The following is a 24,328-nucleotide window of genomic DNA, read 5'->3' on the forward strand; positions in this document are numbered from 1 at the left end:
ACTGTCAATTAATGGGTACATAAATCACTCAAGATATGTATATCATTTTTAAAATGTCTCAAAAATGATCTTAAAGACCAGTTTTTTACGTTTTTGGTATTAACGTTTTTTTTACGCAATTCGGTGATGACGTCACGTTGGGGAGAAGCGGAGGAAAGGTAGCCTCAGCCTAGTATTACAACTATGGCGACTGACTGGGATGAGGAAGCAGTGGCAAGAGCCAACATGTATGATGGCCCGCAGCCGTATAATTTCGAACCTGCCAGACGTGAGAGGGCAAATTAGGAATTGCCAAGAACTGATGGCCGTCAAAGCCAATTAAAATGCATGGTCCGAGGAGAATGAGTGGAGAGTTGGTGAAGTGTCCTGGTGAGTCGCTATCATTTAGCAACGCAGCAATGAGCACTGGAGCTAGTCTACGAGCAGCAGTGCACAATAACAACAAATTTTTTTTTTTACTGTCATTGAATAGCACCGAGTGAAAAATCTTTTTATCTAGTGGCAGTGATCATGACGTTAGTTTAGATAAGTACCGGCAACCTTTGTCATAGTGTACTGGTAAACTTTGTCTTTGTCATCTACAAATAGAAAGCATCATGCTAGCTATATGGGTGTTTCTAAGCGTTTATCTCTTCCTCCGGTGAAAATGTTGTTGCAAACGTAGCAGCCACGTGTCTGTCGCTGTGTTTGGCAGGTGCTTGTGTGGGCGGTATAGAGAGAGATAGGCAGACAGCCGGCTAGCATAACGTTAGCATAGATAGAAATATATAGTAGGTAGATTGACAACGTAGAGTTGGTCGCACATCAGAGGCGCCCGGTACGAGCAGAGAAAGCAGGAGCCGAGAGCTCCTCCAGAATCTGAACGCTGCCGCTACCACTTCCCCCTCCTCCGGAAGTCTCCACTTCCTCATTCTTCCTCTTCACACCGTACCTGTGCCCACGGGAAGAGTGGGAATCCGAGTGGTGGGTGTTGTGGGAGGTCCTGCGACTGGACCCACGTGGGAGGCTCCCGGTGCTGTCTGCAGCACGGACCACAACCTGGCCCCGGGACGCTGGGGGGAAGATCAGGCCGGAGGTGCCGAAAGGGAGGCCCGCTGCGGGGTTGAAGCTGTACTGGCCCACAGAACTATATGCTTCATTGGAAGCATCCCAAGCACAGCTGTCCACCTTCATCTTTTTCACCCTGCAGAAGGCACTGGAAGACACAGATGGAGGGGAGAAAACCTGCAGCTGTGAAGCCATCCCTGCGAATATTAGATGAGATTTGACTTTGTTGAAAACAGAAAGAATAAAAACCACTTTTAAATGGCAACACTGATAAATCTGTAAAATATTTATTATAAACAGACACATCTAGGACCCTGTTTACACCTGGTATTAAGATGCATTTTGGCCGATCGTATCAAAGGCAGACAATGCTGAGTCTGACCCCCGTTAACACCTGGTACTTTACACCACTTTCGACCACTTCTGTCCTGGTTTATTGGTGTCCTTGATGTTCTGTCCTGATTTCGAGGTGAGGGTCTATGGGTGAGTAAATACATGTTTTTTTTTCACGTCTTTCAATCTAATGGACAAAGTGAGCTCATTGCAGTTTTCTGATACTATTTGTCAAAAGAATGTTTGCATTTACACTCTAAAGGCCCGTTCACACCATATTTAACAATAGCTATAAAGATAACTATAACTATGTTAGTGTCCACACCAGAGGCTCTTGCAACCTTTTTTTTTTGACAGGGTGACTTATTTTTCTTACAGGACTAGCGCAACCACCACGTTGCCCAACTGATAAGAGCTGCCACTTCTGTTACATATGAAAACATCAAATGACAAACGAAAAGAAAGCGAAACGAAACTGTGCTACTCGTTTGAGCAGCACAGCGCAGACTGTTTACCAGCTTGGACCAATATTATGGGGCGGTCACACTGCACTTTTTGTTCCATTGATTGACTTCCATTCAAATGCATGTGAATGCGTAAGACTGGAAATGCAAGGTCATGTGAAAAGTTTTGCATTTCTCTGCATTCCAAAGTTCATGTTTGGTGAACTGTGAGCTGCGAATTCGCATCAAGTGGCCGATGCCGATATTTAGAAATCAAGGCAGCTGATGGCCGATATGATGTCCGATGATTTTTGACCGATTTTGGTCGATCATGTACATATTAACATTCCAGAGCTTATATACCAAGCTCTGGAACAGTGCGTATGCGCACTGTTGACATTGACAGCAGCGCGGATTGATAGAAACGGAAGGAAAATAGTGCCGCATTAAAACTGAGGTATGAATTTTGCCCGGCGTGTTTTTTTGTGTTAAATTAATCAAGCTTTGAAACGCAAATCTTTTTTTCACGTAAAAACGCACAGTTTTGTGGCCCCGGAAAGTAGCCGGGATTACTTCATTCAAAAACTTCCAGCGGTCAGAACTCGGACCAGGGGGGTGACAACAGAGTGGGTCAGTGTGTATACACTATAGTGCTGGTAATGATTGCATACAACTTCATGTCTTAAATGGGCGAACTAACCCTTTAAGGGTTCTGGTTTTCTATCGTTGTTAGGACTATGTTGTACTCATTTCGTTTTCATATGGGGGGCAAGCATTTTTTTTATTATGATCTGAGAAACAGACTTCTCACCAAAACAATAAGATCCCGTATTATTACTGAAGTAGCTAGATAGGCCATCATAAACTAGACCACAATCCTTTTGCATAGCCTGCTACATATTGCCTACTTCATAAAAATGAGTAACAAAAACGTTTCAATTCCTCCAACAACACAATGATAAAAACAATACATACCAAATAGCAATAAAATATGAAGCCTCCATATGTAGAAGGGCTGCACAATATATCGAAATTATCAAAATATCGCAAATGTATTTCGCAATATGCATATCGCAAAGGCTTGCAACTGGTGATGAGCAAAAGACAAGAGAAAACCACTCACTGCTCTTGGCTGAATAACTTTTGTAGCTTTAATAATAATCAGTATAGGCCTATATTTAATTAATACAGTGAAAACTAATGTGTGTTTTTTTTTTCTTTTTTTTTTTTTTACATTTGATTCAGTTTCTGTTGTTAAATATCCCTAATGTAGGATAACCTGAACAAACCCCGTGGTTTACATTGATGTTAAAATAGTGCTTCTTATTATAAAACACTCTGATGTTCACTTTATAGAAGTTGTAGCGATGTTTTCTTGTCACAAAAAGATTGTGAAACACGTAGGCCTATATGGGTTAGGCTATATAATTTTAAATATAGCCTATTTTAAAGATAATATTTCGCATTTTTCTTCAATATCGTGCAGCCCCTATCTGTAGCATATAGTCATTTATAAATATAATAATGTTTCAACGTTTCGTTTTGTGTAATAAAGCATATAGCCTATTAATTTTCTGACAGGCGGAGGGTGAACCAAGACGCGCTTCCCATTTAAAAACAAGTTTCAAGTTACTTTTCACCGTGACTGTCCGCTCAATATCCGCACTTTGCCAGTTTCACATTTGTTTAAATATTATAATAGGCGTTTGTTATTTTATTTCATTTATGTTGATTATGAACAGTGAACAGCATGAGTAAGAGCAACATCATAGGATCCGAAATATGACGGGAGACATGAAGTGGGTCAGACATGATTTTGACCACTTCATTTTGTGAAAGACTTTCTTTAAAGTGAATTTCGTTTTGTATCAATTATGCACGAGCATGCATGGGAATAGGCTATTTAATAATAATACAAAAAAATATATATTGTAGAGTGGCAGTGGATGGAATTATATTCTGAATTTCTACGTTATAAAAAATCGTTCTAACTTCTAGCAAGCTCATTTAAACCGTGTTGTAAATGCCGAAATGAAAGGAGCACGGCCAAACAAATATGAAACTACTAAATATAAATATATAAAACCGCCAGTAGATGGCGGCAAGCACTGTTCTATTGACATTACTGGTTAATGTTCAACCTATTCTTTCAAAAACACAAAGAGGCTATATATTTAATATCCACACAACTACTCCTTTTAGACAATTGCAATTGTTCTGCTGTGGTGCTGTTTGGAACTATTTTTTTTTTATTGTATGAAATGTCATTAACATATTGTTTATTTACAGGCATTCTGGTTTTCTAATGATTCTTTTTTTAAAAGCTAAAGACTGCCCATTACAATAACATTAAAAGAAATATTTACAAATGTGTGTTTTACTTGGTATTTTTCTCATAACAGTAAATCTATGAGGAAAAAGATCTATCAGGACAAATAGATGTTTCCAGACGTATGGCAAACGCACGTAGTCACGTTTGTAAACTTAGATCGTTGCAGACGTGCAGACGTGCAGACGTTAAGACGTAATCCACACGTTAACTTCTAACGTGACGCCGCCGTGACGTCTGCATAGTATCGAAAGCCAAATGGTTCAGAATTCGCGTGCATTTGATCGGCGTATAAATATTAAAACGCCGTCTTCATAACTATGAGGTGTGATTTATGCATTTACTTTGCAAACTAAGCAATCATCGTGTCGATCGTCACATACACTGCCGTGACCAATGACGTGTGATAACCTACGTGTGGAAAAGCGCGTGGATAACGTACGCGTGGATAATCGCGTTGATGACGTACGCGTGGATAAGCGCGTGGATGACGTCCGCGTGGATAAGCGCGTGGATAACGTACGCGTGACTAAGCGCCTGGATTAATACTCAGGCAAATATCTATTATCTTTACTATTGAAATCAGATGCTTTTGATTGAGGAGACAATGCAGAATAAACAGAACAGACAGAGAAACCCATAAAACATTATCCGTACATATCTCCTTATGCGCTTAGAGAGAAATGCACATAATGGATTATAGACAGTAGTGTATTTATTTTAGTTTTGAATTGTTTCGTTTAAAGACATTTCAAACTGTCTATATAGGCTATTTCTCATAATTTTGTTTTAATTTATGACGAGATGCTCCAGTTCACGAGTTCACCGCGCTCGCGACTCCATAAGTCATAGGGACCCCCATAAAAAAATATATTTTTGGATTTTGGGGGGTCCCAAATAGGCTATATTTTAACATTAAAAATGTGAGGCAGCAATCAGGGCAGTAGCTATAGCACAGGAGTCCTGCCACAGGGCATTTTCATCTAGCAGAGTGAGTTGTTGTTGTGGTGCACCCGCTAAATAAGGACTGTACAAAGTTGCGCTGTTGGGGCTCGGACAGTTATTTATAACATATTAATTTAGAGTTAAGAAACGATATATAGGCTACACACGACCAGAGTGCTGTTTTCCTGAATGCCGTCACGATTGAAACCGAAATATTGATTTCATAACAGTTCAATAAACAAATAGGCCTAGTTAAAATTAAGTTAGGCTACTTACGAGTCAAAGATTAAATTACCCATTATAAAACCGCCTCATTCTGAATAAATGAGCCGTTTGAACGAATCGTTTAAATTAATGACTCAATGACTCGCTCATTAAGACGGCCGCCTGCCGCCTCCTACTGTCGGTTTAGTTTCAAAGTATCATTCTTTTCAACATTCCTTATTTGTATATATATATATATATATATTAGGGCTGTCAGTTAAACGCGTTATTAACGGCGTTAACGCAAACCCATTTTAACGGCGTTCATTTTTTTATCGCGCGATTAACGGTCTTTTTGGCCTAGCAAACTTTGTAGTTTTTTTTTCACATGCTTTTGCAATAGGACGCGGCATGGACGTTTTGAAAGCGCAAGCGGATCTAGCTAGACCGGAAACAAAACAACAGGCACGCCGCACACACTTGTTTGGGCTTGCGAGCCGGATGCGCCGGCGCGAATCTCTCTGCTCGCGCGTGGAATATAATGTGCCGAGCACGAATCTCTCTGCTCGAGTCGCGCGCTCTCAGATACACGCTGCTCTTGTTAGAATTTTCTCTGGGCTCGCTCAGACAATATGTGCCTGCACTTAAAACGTGTTCAGTGCAATCGCGAATCTCTCCTCTTCCCCAGCTAACAATTTTAGGTTATAAGAACGTTTTCATAACGTTCCCATTAAGTTATAAAAACTTTATTTCTGAATGTTATAGGAACGTTCAAAACGTCCAGTTTTGAGTGGATGACGAGCGCGAGACACCGAAATGGATGCCAATAAGATTCTGAATGGAACGTTTACTTTTAAAAAGTTGCCAAATGGTTCCATTGACGAGACCAAAGTGATCTGTGTGTTTTGTCGTTGTGAACTGAGCTATCATCATCGCAGCACGTCCAGTCTGAAATACCACTTGATGATGGCCAACACACACACACACACACACACACACACACACACACACACACACACAGCTGATGCGAATTCTCCGCCCCCTCGTCAATATCAGGACCTCGTCAGTATTTCTTTCACCCTTTTATTGATGGACAATGTTACATTGTGTGAGAGATTATTTGCTCCAAGTAAGAATGTTTTAGTGTGAAATTGAACACAATATATGCCAATGTTGTTTTCAATAAAAAACATTTGCACAAAGCAAGCCGATCCACTTTTCCATGTTGATAAGAGCATTAAAATGAGAAAAAATAATGGGACAAAAAGAAATCAAGAGACATTTAGAATAGATAAAAATGTGCGATTAAATGCGATTAATCGCGAGTTAACTATGACATTAATGCGATTAATCGCGATTAAATATTTTAATCGTTTGACAGCACTAATATATATATATAAAAAAATATTTAAAACAATCTCATAATCTCATTTAATACAGCTATAATTTTTCAATTTAACTTACCGGTATGTAATTTGATTGGTAGCAGCCACTAGACTAGGCTGTCTTATTATTTTAATTGAATAGCCTATTAATAAAATGTAAGAATTTGAAATGAAATTTAGAGCATACATTAAATAAAATTAGGGGAAAAGTGCCCTTTATAGAGATACAAAAAAATATTCAGATAAGAGTGTTTTCAAAAATTAAACATTGACAATTTAAGTTTAAAGGGGGTAAAGCCTCTGTTTAAAGGAAATGTAATTTTGCCAAAAGAAGAACTTTTCAGTTAAATAAATGTTAATTTTAAATCGGTCTACTTCAGTGTGATATATTACCATATTATCATAATTGAATAATTGTAATGTGAAGATCAGATGCAGATATCTAAATCAAATATGGGTGTTGGCGGGTGGATTCTCATTTATTTTTAACAACAGATTCGAGTGACAACAAAGTGCACCAGATTAATGAATTTATCATGCCCCCCCAGTGTTAGGATTTTGCCACCTCTGCCTCATTTTGAGACAGGAAAAATCCTAACATTGGTCCATATATATTTTGCCTACAGTAGGGTACATAACAAGGTAGTCTTCAGAATTGATCATTTTATAATTACATAGCCTACATTTTCGTGGACCCCCCAAGAGTCATAAATCAATTCGAACGCTGCCCATAGAAAATCATTAGGCTACAAGAACGCTTAAAGTGGTTTAGTGCAGATTAGACTGTCCCGTTATTACGTCGAAATAACTATGTCGAAATCACAGATTAGGCTACTTATGTTGAAATAATGACTCAATATCTCGAAATAGAAAGTTTTCTTTTTTCACTGCACCATTTGTTTCAGGGCTGCATAGAACACAGCCTGAATAGGTTAACGTTAATTGATTCCAGAAATAATATTTGGCGGTGCTTTGGTCTTTACTAGCCCGCCCTAGCGCCGCCCATTATCAATATTAAACACACATAAATATATATACATAAATGAGATATATAATAGTGTTGTAAACCCCCTAAAACATGAAGACAGTGTTAGTTATATCCCAAATTAAAAAGGTACAATAGTGAGATGATAGAATTCAGCCTAACTATTAGGTTAATAGCCAGACGTTGATCCACACGTTTATCCACACGTACGTTATCCAGATGTTGATCCACACGTTTATCCACACGTACGTTAACCAGACGTTGATCCACACGTACGTTATTCGGACGTTTATCCACACGTTTACCCACGCGTACGTTATTCAGACGCAAAGTAAAAACAATCATTTTTCAGCTACGTCGCCGCCACGCCGCCGCGCACTTTGAGCGCAGCTCCAACACGTGACCGTGACGTGTGACGTCTCAAATCTTACGTCTGACGCCTGAATACTATGGGATTTTGGCCAGACGGCTCGCGAGCGTATACACGTTAGTTCACCTCTCAGTTTGCTTAGCGATCGCCAAAAAGTGCACAAATCACACCTCATACATAACGCCGCCAGGCGTTAAATAAGCGCCGTCAGGCGATAAGTTAACGTCACACGCCGCCACGCGTTAAAATAACGCCACTCGCCGATAGATGTTAAATTGACGCCACACGCCACTCAAAATGCAGATTTATGAGCTCATCTACATGGCCCCTCCTCTTCTGAGTTTGAGGACCCTACGGCAAGTCGGAGAGGACAATCCAGTGTGGAAGAGCGCGAAAATGGCAAGGAGAGAATTTGTTTCGCGGTGTAAACACACTGTAAATGACTGCACTCGCCTTTTACTCTCTGATAATCCAGGACCTGATGTCTTTCAGTCATCATTAAATAGGTAAGGATTTCTGTAAAGACAAGATATTAGCATTAGCGTATACGGTTGGTGGGTAGGCTATAAATTGTAAAAGTTTTATGTGCAATCGCTTCTTCCACCACGCGCTGTGTGTAGGGGGCACCAAAAATAGCCTAATGAAAAATCAATCATATCATAGTCATCATAATAATTATAATGCCGATATTATTTCAGCACAGAAATATTATTAGGCACTTTTTAGAGATGTATATAACAAAATCATTAAGGAATTATGCTTAGGGCACCAAAATGGCTAGCAGCGGTACCGTGTGCAATGCAATTCTATGACCAATTGTACTTGTGACCGGTACTGTACATATGTACGTATTAATCTTCTCCTGGTTTAAGATAAGCACCTGTCTGTGAAACTGGGGCATGGTTACATAATGTTAATGTTGCCTCTTCTACTGGTGTTGGGCCACCTTGCTGTAAGACAAAGAAAAAATACAAAAACACATTTGACCCTATTTATTTATTTAATAATAATAAATGTTTTACTTTTCAGACTTCAAACCATGCTAAGGAGCCTGGAATGGGCAAAGGGGAGGCTTCTAAATGCTCAGGCTGCAGATGAGATAATCCATGAGGTATCAGAGTTTATTCAGGAGATTCAAACTTCTGAACCGAGAGCGCAGGAAGGTAAATGCCATCAAACTGTTTTGCAAACAAAAATAAAGAGTTAAATAGGGCACTAGGGACATCCATTTGTAGTGGTGTCCAAAACCATAGTTGACATTATCGAGTGCACCCATTCAATCCTATAATGCACCGCACTAACATGTGTACAACGGATGTATGCTCAACGGCTAGAGAATACCCATATTGCACTGTGAGGGTCGTCCTGAATGAATTCCCGGGTCTCGCCAGCCCTTCCGCTCACTCATTGTCTGAATTTACTCACTCATTTTCATTCACTCCTTCTAGTGGACTAGTGTAGGGAATAGTGAATGATGGTATAGGGGGCGATTTCAGATACAGCCTTTGGTTAGCTGGATCAGGTGTGTTTAATTAGGGCAGTGGCCCTCTAGGAATTGTTTGACCCTATTGAACTATAGGAAAATTATTATGTCAATCTTTTAATCAAGTGTTTTATAAAAGCAGTGTTATCATTTTTCTACAGAAAGTACTGGATATCGACCTCCACTGAATAGTAATGGGTCCAGAGGCGCACCGTCTTATGTCATTACTCAGGATCAACTGTCATTTCTGTTGTCTTGTGGCTTCACTGTAACACAGATTGCAGATATTTTACACACCTCCGTGTCCACAGTTAAACGACGTGTAAGGTAAATTGTATCATATAATACATATATCCATTGACTACACACATTATACCTGATCCACAGAGAATAAAATGTCACCTGTTTGGTCACTGATATGACTGGGGACCTCATCTCATTTAATCGTAATAGGTGAAGAAAAATGCTGAGTGCATCTTTTGATTTATTTTAGAACTCCTAGTAAATGTTAAAATACTTGGATATATCTTTTCAGGTGCTTCAATCTGTTGCAGTCTGCTTCATACTCAGACATATCTGATGTAGACTTGGACGAAAAGATCAGGGACCTAGTGGCTGGAAATGACCAACTTGGATCAGAGGCAGTTCGAGCACAACTGAGGGCAGAGGGAATTCTGGTTCAGAGATGCAGAGTAAGGAGCAGTATGCATCGTGTCAACCCAAGGGCTGCAGCTCTCAGAGCAATGTGTCAGCGACTACGTAGAAGGTCCTACCGTGTCGCAGCACCTAATTCTTTATGGCATTTGGATGGAAACCACAAACTAATAAGGTAGTTTTTTTATGTTACTTTATCTTAAATATTCTTTTGTCTTTTTTTTAGGTAACACTTATCTAACCATAAGTGTTTTTTTGCCACACTTTTTTGTTTTTTGTTTTAAGTAAATAAGTTTTAAAAGTTTAAACTTAAGAATTGAGCAATTCATTAATGTACATTTATATGATTGCTAAAACAGGTTGTTTAGATTTCCTTAAATGCAGTATATAGTATAGTATATACTAGTATAGTATATTTTTTTTGTTGTCTACAGCAGTTATGTTTAAGTAATAATGTATTTGTGTTGATTAGATGGAGGATAGTAATTCATGGTGCCATTGATGGCTATAGTCGTCTCATCACCTTTCTCCGTGCCTCCAACAACAATCGTAGCAGCACTGTCATGGATTGTTTCTTGGATGCCATTTCCAAATATGGAGTCCCTTCCAGAGTAAGGACTGACCATGGTGGAGAGAACAACGCCGTGTGCCTGTTCATGAACTTGTTCAGAGGCACTGACCGAGGTAGTGCTCTTAGAGGAAGGAGTAAACACAATCAAAGGATTGAAAGACTTTGGGTCGATCTGTGGCGTGGCGTGTCAAATGTGTACTATGACCTTTTCAATTTTCTTGAGAGTGAGGGCATTAGTAGATGTAGATAATGAAATGCACATGTGGGCTCTGCATCATGTCTACATCCCAAGAATTAATAAAGACTTGACAAATTTCTCACGCCAATGGAACAATCATGGTTTGCGAACCGAGAGACACCAGTCGCCCCTGCAAATTTTTGTCCGGGGTTGTCTGGCACAACAGAGGCAGCCGAGTACTGCAGTGCGGGAGATATTTGCAGCAAGACCCTCAGGCTCCAGTGGAGGAGAGGGTAATCCAGCAGAACAAGTTGGTGGTGAGGGTCGCTCTGTATCAGATGTACCTCATGTACTCTGGCCTGAACGGGTTACTTTACCTCCAAACCAGTTCACTGTGACTGATGCTGAGATGCAACAACTCACTGAACAAATTGATCCACTTGGAGGCCCCCGGGAAAATCTTGGAGTAAATGTCCTTAAAGATGTTCTTTCTTTTGTGGAAAACCTAAGACCTTAAAATGACATAAAAAGGAATAGTTCACTTCAAATTAAAAATTCTGTCATCATTTACTCACCCTCAAGTTGTTTCAAATCTGTATGAATTTCTTTCTTCTCACAACACAAAGGAAGACATTTGGAAGAATGTTGATAATCAGACAGTTGATGGACCCCATTGACTTCCATAGTATGAAAAAAATAAAGTAAATTATGACAGAATTTTCATTTTGAATTGAACAAATTCCTTAATAGCGTTAAAATAGTGTCTGAACCTTGGAAGTGTTGCTCATGGCATGTGTCATGTTCACATCTGTTTCTCTCCTCTACTTTTCTGTCTCATGATCTATAGTTTATGCCAGTACTAAAAAATTCTGGTCCTGGTCCAGCTACAACCTTTATCAAAGTGTGTTTAAATTGGGATAGAGCTGAACTATTCCTGCTTTATTCCACAAAAAGTGTTTAATGATAAAATTCACTAGAATATTTTTCATGTGCAAATATAAATGTTTTTTTTTTGTCTTGTACAATAACATGTGTAATATATCACAACATAAATCACATCGGTAGTGACATCAATACATGTTTACTGTAATTTTGATGAATTTCATTTTGTGTAATCTGAACACTTTCATATGTACATACAGATAATAGATATCACAAGACAGATCAGAACTGAAGAAAAGGACAAAACTCAGCAATACCAACAAACATCAAAAATGTCCATAATATAACATTCAAACATAAACGCATTTAAAACAATGTCTTCATTACTCTAAAAGTGGGAGATTGCAAAATGCCACTTTTCCCAGAACAATTCATAGCTCTGATGGATTGGCAGCCTCAAGACAGATCAGAACTTAAGAAAAGGACAAAACTCAGCAATACCCACAAACATCACAAAACAGCAGTAAAAATGTATATTAAATGTACACTAACGTGTCCATAATATAACATTAAAACATAAACGTATTTAAAACAATGTCTACATTACTCCAAAAGTGGGGGATTGCAAAATGCCACTTTCCATACTTTCCCTGAATAATTCATAGCTCTGATGGATTGGCAGCCTCAAGACAATGCAGCAGGTATTTGCTTCGGGGAAAATTCTAATGGCCTCATTCTCTTGAGGGTGTAGGAACTCTAATTTTGGTTCCACTGGGAACCCTAACCTTGGAATAGAAGTGGATCCTGACACGAATCCAAGAATCTTCTCCAAGGTGAGTGGGTATGCAGTTCCCTCTAGTAAAAATGAACAAGGAAAAAGTCAATGACCATTCTGCAGATATAGAATGGCCATGAAATAGTTGTCAAAGCTACTGGCCCTCATGTTGTTCCAAACCCATATATTACTATTATTATTTTATTTATTTTTTTACATTTGAGAGTGACAAGGTCATGCTAAAATGCCGGTCAAGATAAAAAAAGGACAAAAAGCTTTATAAAAGTAGCCCAAGAACAGACCAAATTTTTAATTGTTAGTCAATAACAAACATGTCCTTCACCACAGCTCTAGTACCTTATTTGTACTTTCATTCATATTTGCCACACTGTAAGTTACACGATGTGAACTGTCGACCTTCCTAATATTTAAAAGAGTACCATGAACATCTAAAAAACAAATTCCACACACAAGGTTAAGTTTTATAGATATATAATGATGATGACGACATTAACATCTTTGGGTAAAATAAAAAAAATATTTTAATAATATATTAGGGTAGAACAGATTACTATAGATAGAAAAGATTTAGACAGAACGGATTATGATAGACAGGCAGATGATAGATCAGAGAGGTGACGAAATAAATGTGTGACAGATACGACAGATGAGAAAGACAGATAAATATATAAAAGCTAGCTAAGTGATTATATATATATATATATATATATATAGATGAGAAAGATAGATATTATATGATATATAGTTAGATGAATAGATAGACAGATAGATCCAATATAACTACAGTATGATGTCATACCTTCCACTTCTATGAGCCAGTCCCTCCAAAAACAGATTGTTCTACTCTCCAGTACTCTCCTGTTGCTGCCAACTGGAGAAAGCTCTGCTTTGAACAAAGCAGATAAGTCTCTGGCCAAAAGGGGCTTCTCCTCATTCATAAATAGCTCTTTGAAGAGCTCAGGGTGCTTTTGCATCAAAGGCAAAAGCCCAAGACACTTCAGGCCCTCTTTAAATCTAGATTTAAAAAAAAAAAAAGATGCATACAATATGACACATTATCAAACTAACACTGTTAATTTAAATCAGGTGAAAATATCTGTCCATTCTTATACTCACTGATCCAAGGAATCCCTCAGCCTATTATCAAGGAAGAACTTTGTGGCCGATTCCACCAAGTCGTCTCTCTCCTCTAAGGTTTGGATGTGCCTTAGAGACCCAAGCATCGCCAACTGGTCAGAAGCCTCCATTATAGCACACTGGGCATCATTCACATTATGTGCTGACTGGATCTAAATTGAGAAGGAATTTAACACAAAATTAGCATTCAATTTCAGAAAGAAACAAAATATTGTTAAATATTTTATGCACACAGGTTTTTTTAAGGGGATAGTTCACCCAAAAATGGAAATTATCCCTTGATTTATAGTAAATAGTATATTTATAACTTTATGAACTAGCTTCCGGCAAAGTGGCCATACACATACTACGTAAGACGAGTTACGGTAGAAGCACTACGGTAGGGTGCACTTTGACCCAATATACCAGAGGTTCTCCCACACTGCCATCCGCTGCACGGCTTAACCGAAAATCCCGCCGGAAGCAAGTTATTTTAGTTCATAAAGTTTTAAATATGGATATTTTTTCTAACAGAAATATCACTTTAGAAAGTCTTTATTAACCCCCTGGAGTCATGTGGAATACTTTTATGTTTGATGGATGTGCTTTTTTTGGGCTTTAAAATACAGTGCCCATTCCCTAACATTACAAGCTTGGAAGAGCCAAGATAGTCATGCACACCTAGGATGGCTTGAGGGTGAGTTAATCATGGTATAATTTTGCAATTCCTGCATTCAAAGATATTACAACTGTCACCTAATTACCAGTACTATAACAACGCAACAGCTAGCCTAAATTAAAATGTTTAATACATACCTTGATCATCTTTTCTCTGAAGTCATAGTCTACAATCTGTTGCATGTCTGGTACTGGGGGCTGAAGGTTGCACACCTGACAGAGCAGTCTTTGTGAAAAAAAATGTGGCTCCACACCACCATGTACCATGCACACAGCTATCATCTGTCCAACTAGTTTGTACATTCCATTGTACAATGCTGTAATGCAAATGGAAAAAGCATTATTATGTCTATAAACGGTGCTTAGAAAGTGTGTGCTGCTAATGGGGTGTAAACTGGTTTTGACTAACATGGGCACTAGGTGTTAACTTAAAGATGTTTTGTTTAAAGCCCTAATGACTTTAAGTGTAAAAATGTGCAGAATTACAGGAAAATGATCAATGAGGTAAACACTTTTTCCACAATGTTTAATGTAAAACACAAAAAATAAACATTAGACATTAGGTTACCTTTGGAATTGCAGGCAAGAGTTTTATTCCAGTCTTCTCCATCAAATACTTCGCATGAGTGAATTTCCCTCATCAGCAAAGTTAAATATTCTCGAGTAGGACCACCCTCATCAGCCGCCCCCTCACCAATTCCATCAGCGTCTCTAAACACAACGTCCAATTTCGACTCAGGGTTAAATCGTTGACGTCGAAAAGCTCTAATACCACTTTCTAGGATGTTGCATCTTGTGGTATTGATTTGGTTGGAAGCAGGTGCAAATGTAAAATCCACTTTGCTTAGCATTGTAGTTAATAACACTTTGATGCCAACACTGAAAACAAGAAATAATACAAATTGTTACTTCATCTTTTGTTGTAACTATAAATACATTTAACAACAACATCAAATCACTTACTCATCTTCATCTTCGTCCGAGATATATATATCTGCAACTGGATCGAGTGAAGAGAAGGCTGCTGGAGCTGCTGGAGAGAAGGCCACTGGAGCTGATGGAGAGAAGGCCACTGGAGCTGATGGAGAGAAGGCCACTGGAGCTGATGGAGTGAAGGCCACTGGAGCTGATGGAGAGAAGGCCACTGGAGCTGATGGAGAGAAGGCCACTGGAGCTGATGGAGAGAAGGCCACTGGAGCTGCTGGAGAGGAGGCCACTGGAGCTGCTGGAGAGGAGGCCATTGGAGGTGCTGGAGAGAAGGCCACAGGAGCTGCTGGAGAGGAGGCCACAGGAGCTGCTGGAGAGGAGGCCACAGGAGCTGCTGGAGAGAAGGCCACTGGAGCTGATGGAGAGAAGGCCACTGGAGCTGATGGAGAGAAGGCCACTGGAGTTGATGGAGAGAAGGCCACTGGAGCTGATGGAGAGAAGGCCACTGGAGCTGATGGAGAGAAGGCCACTGGAGTTGATGGAGAGAAGGCCACTGGAGCTGATGGAGAGAAGGCCACTGGAGCTGATGGAGAGGAGGCCACTGGAGCTGATGGAGAGGAGGCCACTGGAGCTGATGGAGAGAAGGCCACTGGAGCTGCTGGAGAGGAGGCCACTGGAGCTGATGGAGAGGAGGCCACTGGAGCTGCTGGAGAGGAGGCCACTGGAGCTGCTGGAGAGGAGGCCACTGGAGCTGCTGGAGAGGAGGCCACTGGAGCTGCTGGAGAGGAGGCCACAGGAGCTGCTGGAGAGGAGGCCACAGGAGCTGATGGAGAGGAGGCCACTGGAGCTGCTGGAGAGGAGGCCATTGGAGCTGCTGGAGAGAAGGCCACAGGAGCTGCTGGAGAGGAGGCCACAGGAGCTGCTGGAGAGGAGGCCACAGGAGCTGCTGGAGAGAAGGCCACTGGAGCTGATGGAGAGAAGGCCACTGGAGCTGATGGAGAGAAGGCCACTGGAGCTGATGGAGAGAAGGCCACTGGAGCTGATGGAGAGAAGGCCACTGGAGCTGATGGAGAGAAGGCCACTGGAGTTGATGGAGAGAAGGCCACTGGAGCTGATGGAGAGAAGGCCACTGGAGCTGATGGAGAGGAGGCCACTGGAGCTGATGGAGAGGATGCCACTGGAGCTGATGGAGAGAAGGCCACTGGAGCTGCTGGAGAGGAGGCCACTGGAGCTGATGGAGAGAAGGCCACTGGAGTTGATGGAGAGAAGGCCACTGGAGCTGATGGAGAGGAGGCCACTGGAGCTGATGGAGAGGAGGCCACTGGAGCTGATGGAGAGAAGGCCACTGGAGCTGCTGGAGAGGAGGCCACTGGAGCTGATGGAGAGGAGGCCACTGGAGCTGCTGGAGAGGAGGCCACTGGAGCTGCTGGAGAGGAGGCCACTGGAGCTGCTGGAGAGGAGGCCACAGGAGCTGCTGGAGAGGAGGCCACAGGAGCTGCTGGAGAGGAGTTCACTGGTGCAGAAGTACTCTGTAAAATTGAACAACTGTAACTGCTTTCATTTAAATTAACTATAATTTATACATAAAACAATGTAAGCAGTAAAATAATGAGATGCTACCTACATATCAAATGAAAATGAAAACTGTAATGAAACAGATCAAATACTGGAAACACAATCTCTATACAAAGGAGAATTGCAGGCACAATTTTAATTTTATTTGAAATTATTGTTGTTGTTGTTGTTATGTTAGATTACCTTTTCCTGTATATAAAGTGCTGATCTTCCAAGTTGCCCACTTGCACTTATTGCTGCTGGGGTTTTTGACTCCAGACTCAAACAAGAAACCTGCCTCTGAGCATCAACCCTGTACAACTCAAACTCCCTTCCTTGAAGCTGTGGGAATGCACTCCGTAGAGTTTCTGCAAACTGACTCTCACTTTGCTCTCTCTGCACTACAAGCCTCTGACTGGCAATGGCATCTATTGGGCAACAGTGTGCAATGCTGTCATCAATTTAATATAACCAAACTCTGCTTTTTATGTTGCTCACAGAATTGTCATGTTAATTTTAAACAGTATGTTAGCAGATGACTTACCTCTCAATGATGTTAAGCGTTGAACTCCTGTTCTGAGAAGTGTAACTCTAAATGTACATGTCACATTTCTCCTCCGTGCCCTCCTGGGACGAGCTGGTCCGTGCAACGAGTGTTCGTTGCGAAACATCTCAAACCTTTCAGAAAACATTTACACATTAGGCTTTACTACAAATTTGAGTGTGCTATTAAGTAATACCCTGAGATTAGGGTGACCACCATCAAACATACCAAATGTGGGACGATTATAAGTTTGTGTGGGACAATGTGGGACATGTTACAACACTAAAACATAACCTGAAACTGTTAGCCTATATAATGTTTATCTAACTTAATAAAAACATTTGTATTCTGCCTTTCAGCTGATAAAAATTATTTGTTCTTTAGTCCCTTCCAGAAAACACCATTACATCACAATGTAACATAATATGTATTTATTTTACATGACATTTTAATTCAACATCACTGAGCCCAAAGGCAGCAGACATCATGCAGATCACTATTTTTGAAACAGTTCTGACCAAGTCCAACTAAAATCCAACAAAATAAATAATGAACAAATAAAATATAAACCAACATGAATTTAGATAATTGACAGTCTTATATATTAAGAATATATTAAACCAAAAAGTTCATATTTTTTTTAGAAAGGATGTGAATTAAAACAATCACAGCAGGCAAAAGTTGATAAATTCTGTTAAATTTAAAATTTGATTTACCGAATTATCCATTTGTTTTCTGACAGAAACAAATGGAACGAATCACCGCTCCACATTTTGATTGACAGCCGTCATAACCTACTAGTGACGTGTTTACTCCTGTGCTTTCAACCATTGGATAGGATTTTAAAAACGGCTGTTGTATTTGCACTTCTAACGAAGCGCTGGTAAATATAGGTGAAAAACTATGCCGCAAAAAGAATAAATAAAATGCTTTCTTTAAAAGGAAAAAGAACGCATGTACGATTTCTTAATATGATCATTAAAAACCAACAGACTGATGAAAATGCGGGTCATTTTCTCAATATGCGAAGTGCGGGACAAGCGGTGAAAATGCTGTGCGGTAGGCTACAACGCAAAGCGGGACGGGTGCTCAAGCTGAGATCATTACAAATGAAATACATTATAATTAAAATACAAACATGTAATTCAATTAATACTTTAGAAAAGAAAGTGGTATTTGGCTTTTAAAAAGAAAGTGTATAACGGTTTTGTGAAGTTATAAAGAACCATGCAAAATATTTCTAGGGGATGGGCTCCATAAATCTGCACAGTTCCAAATTGAGAACAACGCCCCTGTTCTAAATTCACTGTAAATCACGGCTTCGTAGGGCTTATTGGTTTATTTTATAGCACAATGACCTGTTTTGGAATTAGCAGTTTATACTGTACGTCTTATAATAATTTAAAATTCAGAACAGAAATGCATGTCTGTGACAATTGTCTGCGAGTGCAAATCTCAACATTCAATTTCAGATTTTGATTTTAAAGGTTTTCACATCTGAGCTGTAGGCTACGAATAAATTTTAGCATAACTTACAAGTTCTCAAATTCACCTCTACATGCTCTCGAGTTTACTACTCTTTTACCTGCATACGAGTCAGTCCTGGAGGGTCACTGTCCTGCAGAGTTTAGCTCCAACCTGTCAAGACACCTGCCTGGAAGTGGTGTCTAGCTGGTCCAGGTGTGTTTCAGTGGGGTTGGAGGTAAACTCTGCAGGACACTCTGTTCCTTACCTACCTGTCTACGAGACTGTGTTCCCCATGCCCTTGTGGCGATGTTTCCAGCAAACTATCGAGCTGGGCATTTATGCGATCCCTAATCGTAGTTAGACGTCTTCTAAAATGATTTGGATCAGACATTTTTCTGGGCTCAGATAACGGGGGTACGAGCCAGACTACATCCGGTGCTGCGCCGGATCTTAAACTAGACCTTTTTTTATTGTATTATTTTTTTCTTTAACAAAATTAATTTACATTTACACTTCACATTCATTTACAGTGTGTTTACACCGCGAAACAAATTCTCTCCTTGCCATTTTCGCGCTCTTCCACACTGGATTGTCCTCTCCGACTTGCCGTAGGGTCCTCAAACTCAGAAGAGGAGGGGCCATGTAGATGAGCTCATAAATCTGCATTTTGAGTGGCGTGTGGCGTCAATTTAACATCTATCGGCGAGTGGCGTTATTTTAACGCGTGGCGGCGTGTGACGTTAACTTATCGCCTGACGGCGCTTATTTAACGCCTGGCGGCGTTATGAAGACGGCGTTTTAATATTTATACGCCGATCAAATGCACACGAATTCTGAAACATTTGGCTTGCGATAGCATAGATCAACAGCTACACGTTATTGACGTGTCTACGTGACGTGATATTTGCGTGTACGTCTCCATATAAAACAAATGGAGACGTACACGCACGTATACACGTGTGTTATCTGTCGTGCTTGTCAGTCTCGTCGCCGAATGGAACATTTCGAGCGCCATACTGGAGACCACTCTGTGACGCGCTCTCTTGTACACGTGTGGGATCGTAAAAGAGCATTATAATTGTTCATAAAAAACAACGACTACTTTTGACGTGAGTACAAGATAAAGGCGTTAAAATGGCAGCACCTTTCCCAGATAGCAAACAGTCATTGAAACTATGTTAAATCAACATTCCGTTGTCAACATTAAGTCATTGAATCAACATCGAACTCTGATGTTGATTCTACATCATTTTGCACCCTGTTTTAATATTGAAACAACATTGAAATCCTGTCCATATATCAACAGAATTTCAATGGTATTTCAATTATCAGGAATATTGAAACAATGTTGAAATTTCAACTGAACTAAGGATCAACGTGATTTCAATGGAATTTCAATCGTTTTTAAATGTTAATTTTAAATGTAATGCCATAAATTAAATAGCCTGCTTTATCTACAGCCAGGATGTTAAAAAATAATGGAACATTTGAAATCTTGTATAAAACACTGAACACACCACACAAACAAATTCATTTTTATTAGCCTTTTTATTTAATTAATTGTAGGCAACTCTTTACACTTTACACTTCAATGTCCTCTGACGCCTGAATATTTTGTCGTCCAGTCCCTCCTGCCCGGTCTGGCACATGTGAATTAGGTGACGGCGGCTGTCCCCGTCTGCTGAGTAAGAGCACCTAAAACAGAAAATAAAATCACAATGCAAAAAATTAGCATTTAAGTTAAACAGGAGATTATATTTATTTGTATTGGTAGCCTACATTCGTGCTGCGAGATTAAGTATGTAACGTGGGGATAAGCCCTCCCAAGTCCCCCCTTGACGCCAGGCCTGGTTGTCAGGCGCTATAACAGTGCGCGAAAAATCGTGAAATCGGATAAGCACTAGTACATTCATATTTTGGATTTGTATTACGACGAGATGGTCTAATCGGCATTCCCAGTTACAACTCGAGACAGTTCTGCATTGAATAAAGTAAAGTAAGTCATGTCTTCTGTGTAATTCTGGCCCGCCGCGGTCACTTCTGTGGGTAGCGCTAGGTGGAGCACTGCTAGCGTTGGTTCCGCCGGTGTTTTCCGGCGGTCAGAAGAAATCGCGGTGCTGTGTTAATAGATTTCACGACACAAGCAATGGGTAGGCTACAGACATGTATTTTGAGCTAAATATCACAAAAATAGACTGGACTCGGAGGTTTTGCTAACTTTATAACCTAGAAGAGAACTACAAAGTAGGCCTAGGCTACTTTTGGCAGATTTTGACACAGTGGTAAAACAAAAATCTATTTCCTGCAGCACTGCGTCGGTTACTACACTAACCATCATGTTAACGATCAGCCTAACAGTATTTGATTTGGTACAATTCATTCATATCAAACATTAGACAAGCTTACCTTTAGGCTTGTGCCAAGGGTCCAGAAATGAGCTGTGTCCAGTGCAGTACGTTGGTATAACACCCGTTGATCTCCCAGTCAACCAAAAATCTATTGATTTTCAATCATATTTCCCGGTCAACTATATATCGATGCATTTTCAATCATATTTCCCGGTCAACTATATGTCGATGACTTTTCAACAACAGCGTCGTTTCCCGGTCAACTATAAATCAATGACTTTTCAACACATTCAGCCATTGCCCGGTAAACCAAATATCAATGCTTAATCAATCATAAAGATAACTATAGATCAATGTTGTTCCAATATCGTTGCCATCAACATTAATAACATCAGGTTTTCATCGACAGGGTAATGGTGATTCAACATTAATTTTGCATTGAAATTTCAATATCAACCATAATGATGATTCAGATGGAAAAACAATGTTTATTCAATGTTGGCTTGCTGTCTGGGTTACCAATGATGAACTGGTCTGACCCAGATCTGAGTGAAGCAATGTCTTTATTCAAACAAAAAATGAATCTGTACATGGAAGATGAAGAAATAACAGATGCAGGGAAACAAGCTGGAAAATTTACTAATATATATATATATATATATATATATATATATATATATATATATATATATATATATATATATATATATATATATATATATATATATATATACATAATATATATACATAATACATAATTTACAGCATTATGCATTTACATAATATATATATATATATATATATATATATATATATATATATATATATATATATATATTTGCACCTTACGAGTATCTATTCTATGTATAATTACCTCTTTTTGTATTTTTGTATACTGTTGTATATTGTAAATTGTTGTATATTGTATATTGTTGTATATTGTAAACTGTTGTATATTGTACATTGTATATTATTTATTGTTCTGTTAGTGTATATGGTACTGTGAGTAATTGTGCGCACATTAGATGTGTAATCTATGTAAATCTGATGTTTGCTGTAATTGTTTTCGTCACATCGTGTCATACTGCTATGTTGCTCGGAACTGCACCTAAGAATTTCACCCACTGTTGCACTTGTGTATATGGTTGTGTGACAATAAAAGGATTTGATTGATTTTGATTGATTGAAAAATATGTAGAGGAATTGGAGATGAAGGATTAAAACGACTAAATGAAAGTGGGTTTAGTGATGCAGATAAGAGAGAGCCTGACACCTTGTGGAATTTCTTTGAAGGGCAACTAAAGTTAAATGTGAACTTCAGAATCCACAGACTCCATCTCATGCAATATAGACAAAAGCCAAGTGAGAGCATCGATGACTTTGTGACTAGAGCAAGAACTTTAGCACTGAAATGCCAATTCACTGACGATGAGCTCAATGAACGCTTAGTCGAACTTATCATTGCCAGTACTCCTTTTGATTCCTTAAGAAACGACCTATACAGCAAACCTAAAGGTCACCCCACTGCAGAAGTACTAGCAGAGGGACGAAAGTACGAAGCCTTAGCAGCTGGTAATGAACAGATACAACAACTTGGTATGTCACAGACTGAAAATGTCCATGCTGTAAGAAGAGGACGAACATGTCAAAACTGCAACACAAACCACAAGCCAAGGCAGTGCCCTGCATACAACGATATATGCTCTATGTGTTATAACAGAGGCCACTGGGCATGGTTCTGTAAATAGAGCAGACGACAGAGACAGCTATCCAGCCAGTGCAAAAGAAGTGCAAAAGAAGTAAGTCACGAACACGCAACAGATACCAAAGCCACGCTCACCCATGGAAAGACCACAAACGCAAAGACGAGTCCAGCATTAGCACTGTAAACAGCACTAAAGATGATGAGTATACATACCAACAACACTTTTACTCCATCACAATCAGTGCAAAATGCATGCATAGCATTCATGTGAAACCACCCAGAGATGAGGCATATACAACTCTGATTATTGAACCACCTCTCTTGCAAAGACATGGATACACACTTCGCCTGAAAATAGATACAGGGGCATCTGGAAACACGCTTCCATTACGTACATTCAAACAGATGTATGGTGCATCACCACAAAGCATGGAACATCTCAAATCAGCATCCAATGTAAAATTGACGTCATACACTGGTGATGTGATCCCCTGCTTTGGAACCATCAAGATGCCATGCCAGCACAAAAAGTCCAGATGGATAGATGCAAAGTTCTATGTCGTTGACGTACCTGGACCAGCCGTGGTTGGACTACCCACAAGTGAGCTCCTCAGCCTTGTGACAGTAAATGTTGATGTGATGACTGAAAGAGAAAACAATGAACATGAAGGACGACAAACAAAAGTGAGTACCCAACAACACATAAAAGGCATCAAAGAACTAAGAGAGAAATACCCAGACCAATTTGATAAAATTGGCAGTTTCAGTGGCACAGCAAAGCTCATCCTAAAGGAAGGTGCTAATCCATTCATCGACCCACCACGAAAATGCAGTATCCACATCAAGGACAAACTTCAAAATGAACTGAACAAACTTGTCGATCAAGGAGTCCTGCGAAAAGTAGAAGAGCACATGGATTGGTGTTCTAGTCTTGCCTTCAGCACCAAAAAAGATGGATCTCTTCGAATCTGTTTAGACCCTCAGAAACTAAATGCAAGCCTGAAGAGGTGCCCTCACAAAATTCCAACTGTGGAAGAACTTAACCCCAAATTTGCAAATGCAAAAGTGTTCAGCAAGCTAGACGCAAAAGCCGGATACTGGTCGATACATCTTGAAGAGGAGTCACAAATTCTAACGATGTTCCGCACTCCTTTTGGCAGATACTGCTGGAGACGCTTACCATTTGGTCTCAGTGTGTCCCAAGACCTTTTCCAAGCCAAAATGGACCAAATTCTTGAAGGTCTTCATGGTGTAATCAGCATAGCAGACGATGTTGCAGTTTGTGGAGTGGACGAAGAGGATCACGACAGGAATCTGACAAGCCTGATGGAAAGAGCTGTAGAAACAGGTCTGGTGTTTAACAGTGACAAATGTATCATCAAAC

General features: G+C 39.8%; 3 protein-coding genes and 1 long non-coding RNA gene across 4 annotated transcripts in view; 1 reads left to right on the top strand and 3 right to left on the bottom strand.

Moving 5' to 3' along the window:
* Positions 1-24,328, bottom strand: part of LOC143711279 (uncharacterized) — a 549,769-nt gene that overhangs the window by 316,636 nt on the left and 208,805 nt on the right. The gene's annotated exons all lie outside the window — the stretch shown is intronic.
* Positions 1-24,328, bottom strand: part of LOC143712048 (uncharacterized) — a 383,255-nt gene that overhangs the window by 315,990 nt on the left and 42,937 nt on the right. The window lies entirely within an intron of this gene.
* On the top strand, positions 9,024-10,974 carry LOC143712235 (uncharacterized). The gene is made up of 4 exons (XR_013195034.1): positions 9,024-9,204; positions 9,690-9,851; positions 10,060-10,353; positions 10,651-10,974. It is a non-coding gene; the product is annotated as an uncharacterized LOC143712235 (long non-coding RNA).
* LOC143712051 (uncharacterized) lies at positions 11,993-23,332 on the bottom strand. Its single transcript, XM_077204270.1, has 10 exons — positions 23,307-23,332; positions 20,470-20,586; positions 17,425-17,558; positions 17,085-17,308; positions 15,363-16,855; positions 14,968-15,278; positions 14,538-14,716; positions 13,722-13,894; positions 13,405-13,619; positions 11,993-12,664 (listed from the first exon to the last, which is right to left on the bottom strand). The coding sequence occupies exons 1-10, from the start codon at positions 23,330-23,332 to the stop codon at positions 12,408-12,410; spliced, it is 3,129 nt and encodes a 1,042-aa protein (XP_077060385.1). The 3' UTR covers positions 11,993-12,407.

The sequence above is a fragment of the Siphateles boraxobius genome, unplaced genomic scaffold (assembly GCF_051911475.1).
Source record: "Siphateles boraxobius isolate OS27281-9 unplaced genomic scaffold, OSU_SipBor_1 5, whole genome shotgun sequence".
NCBI lineage: Eukaryota > Metazoa > Chordata > Actinopteri > Cypriniformes > Leuciscidae > Siphateles > Siphateles boraxobius.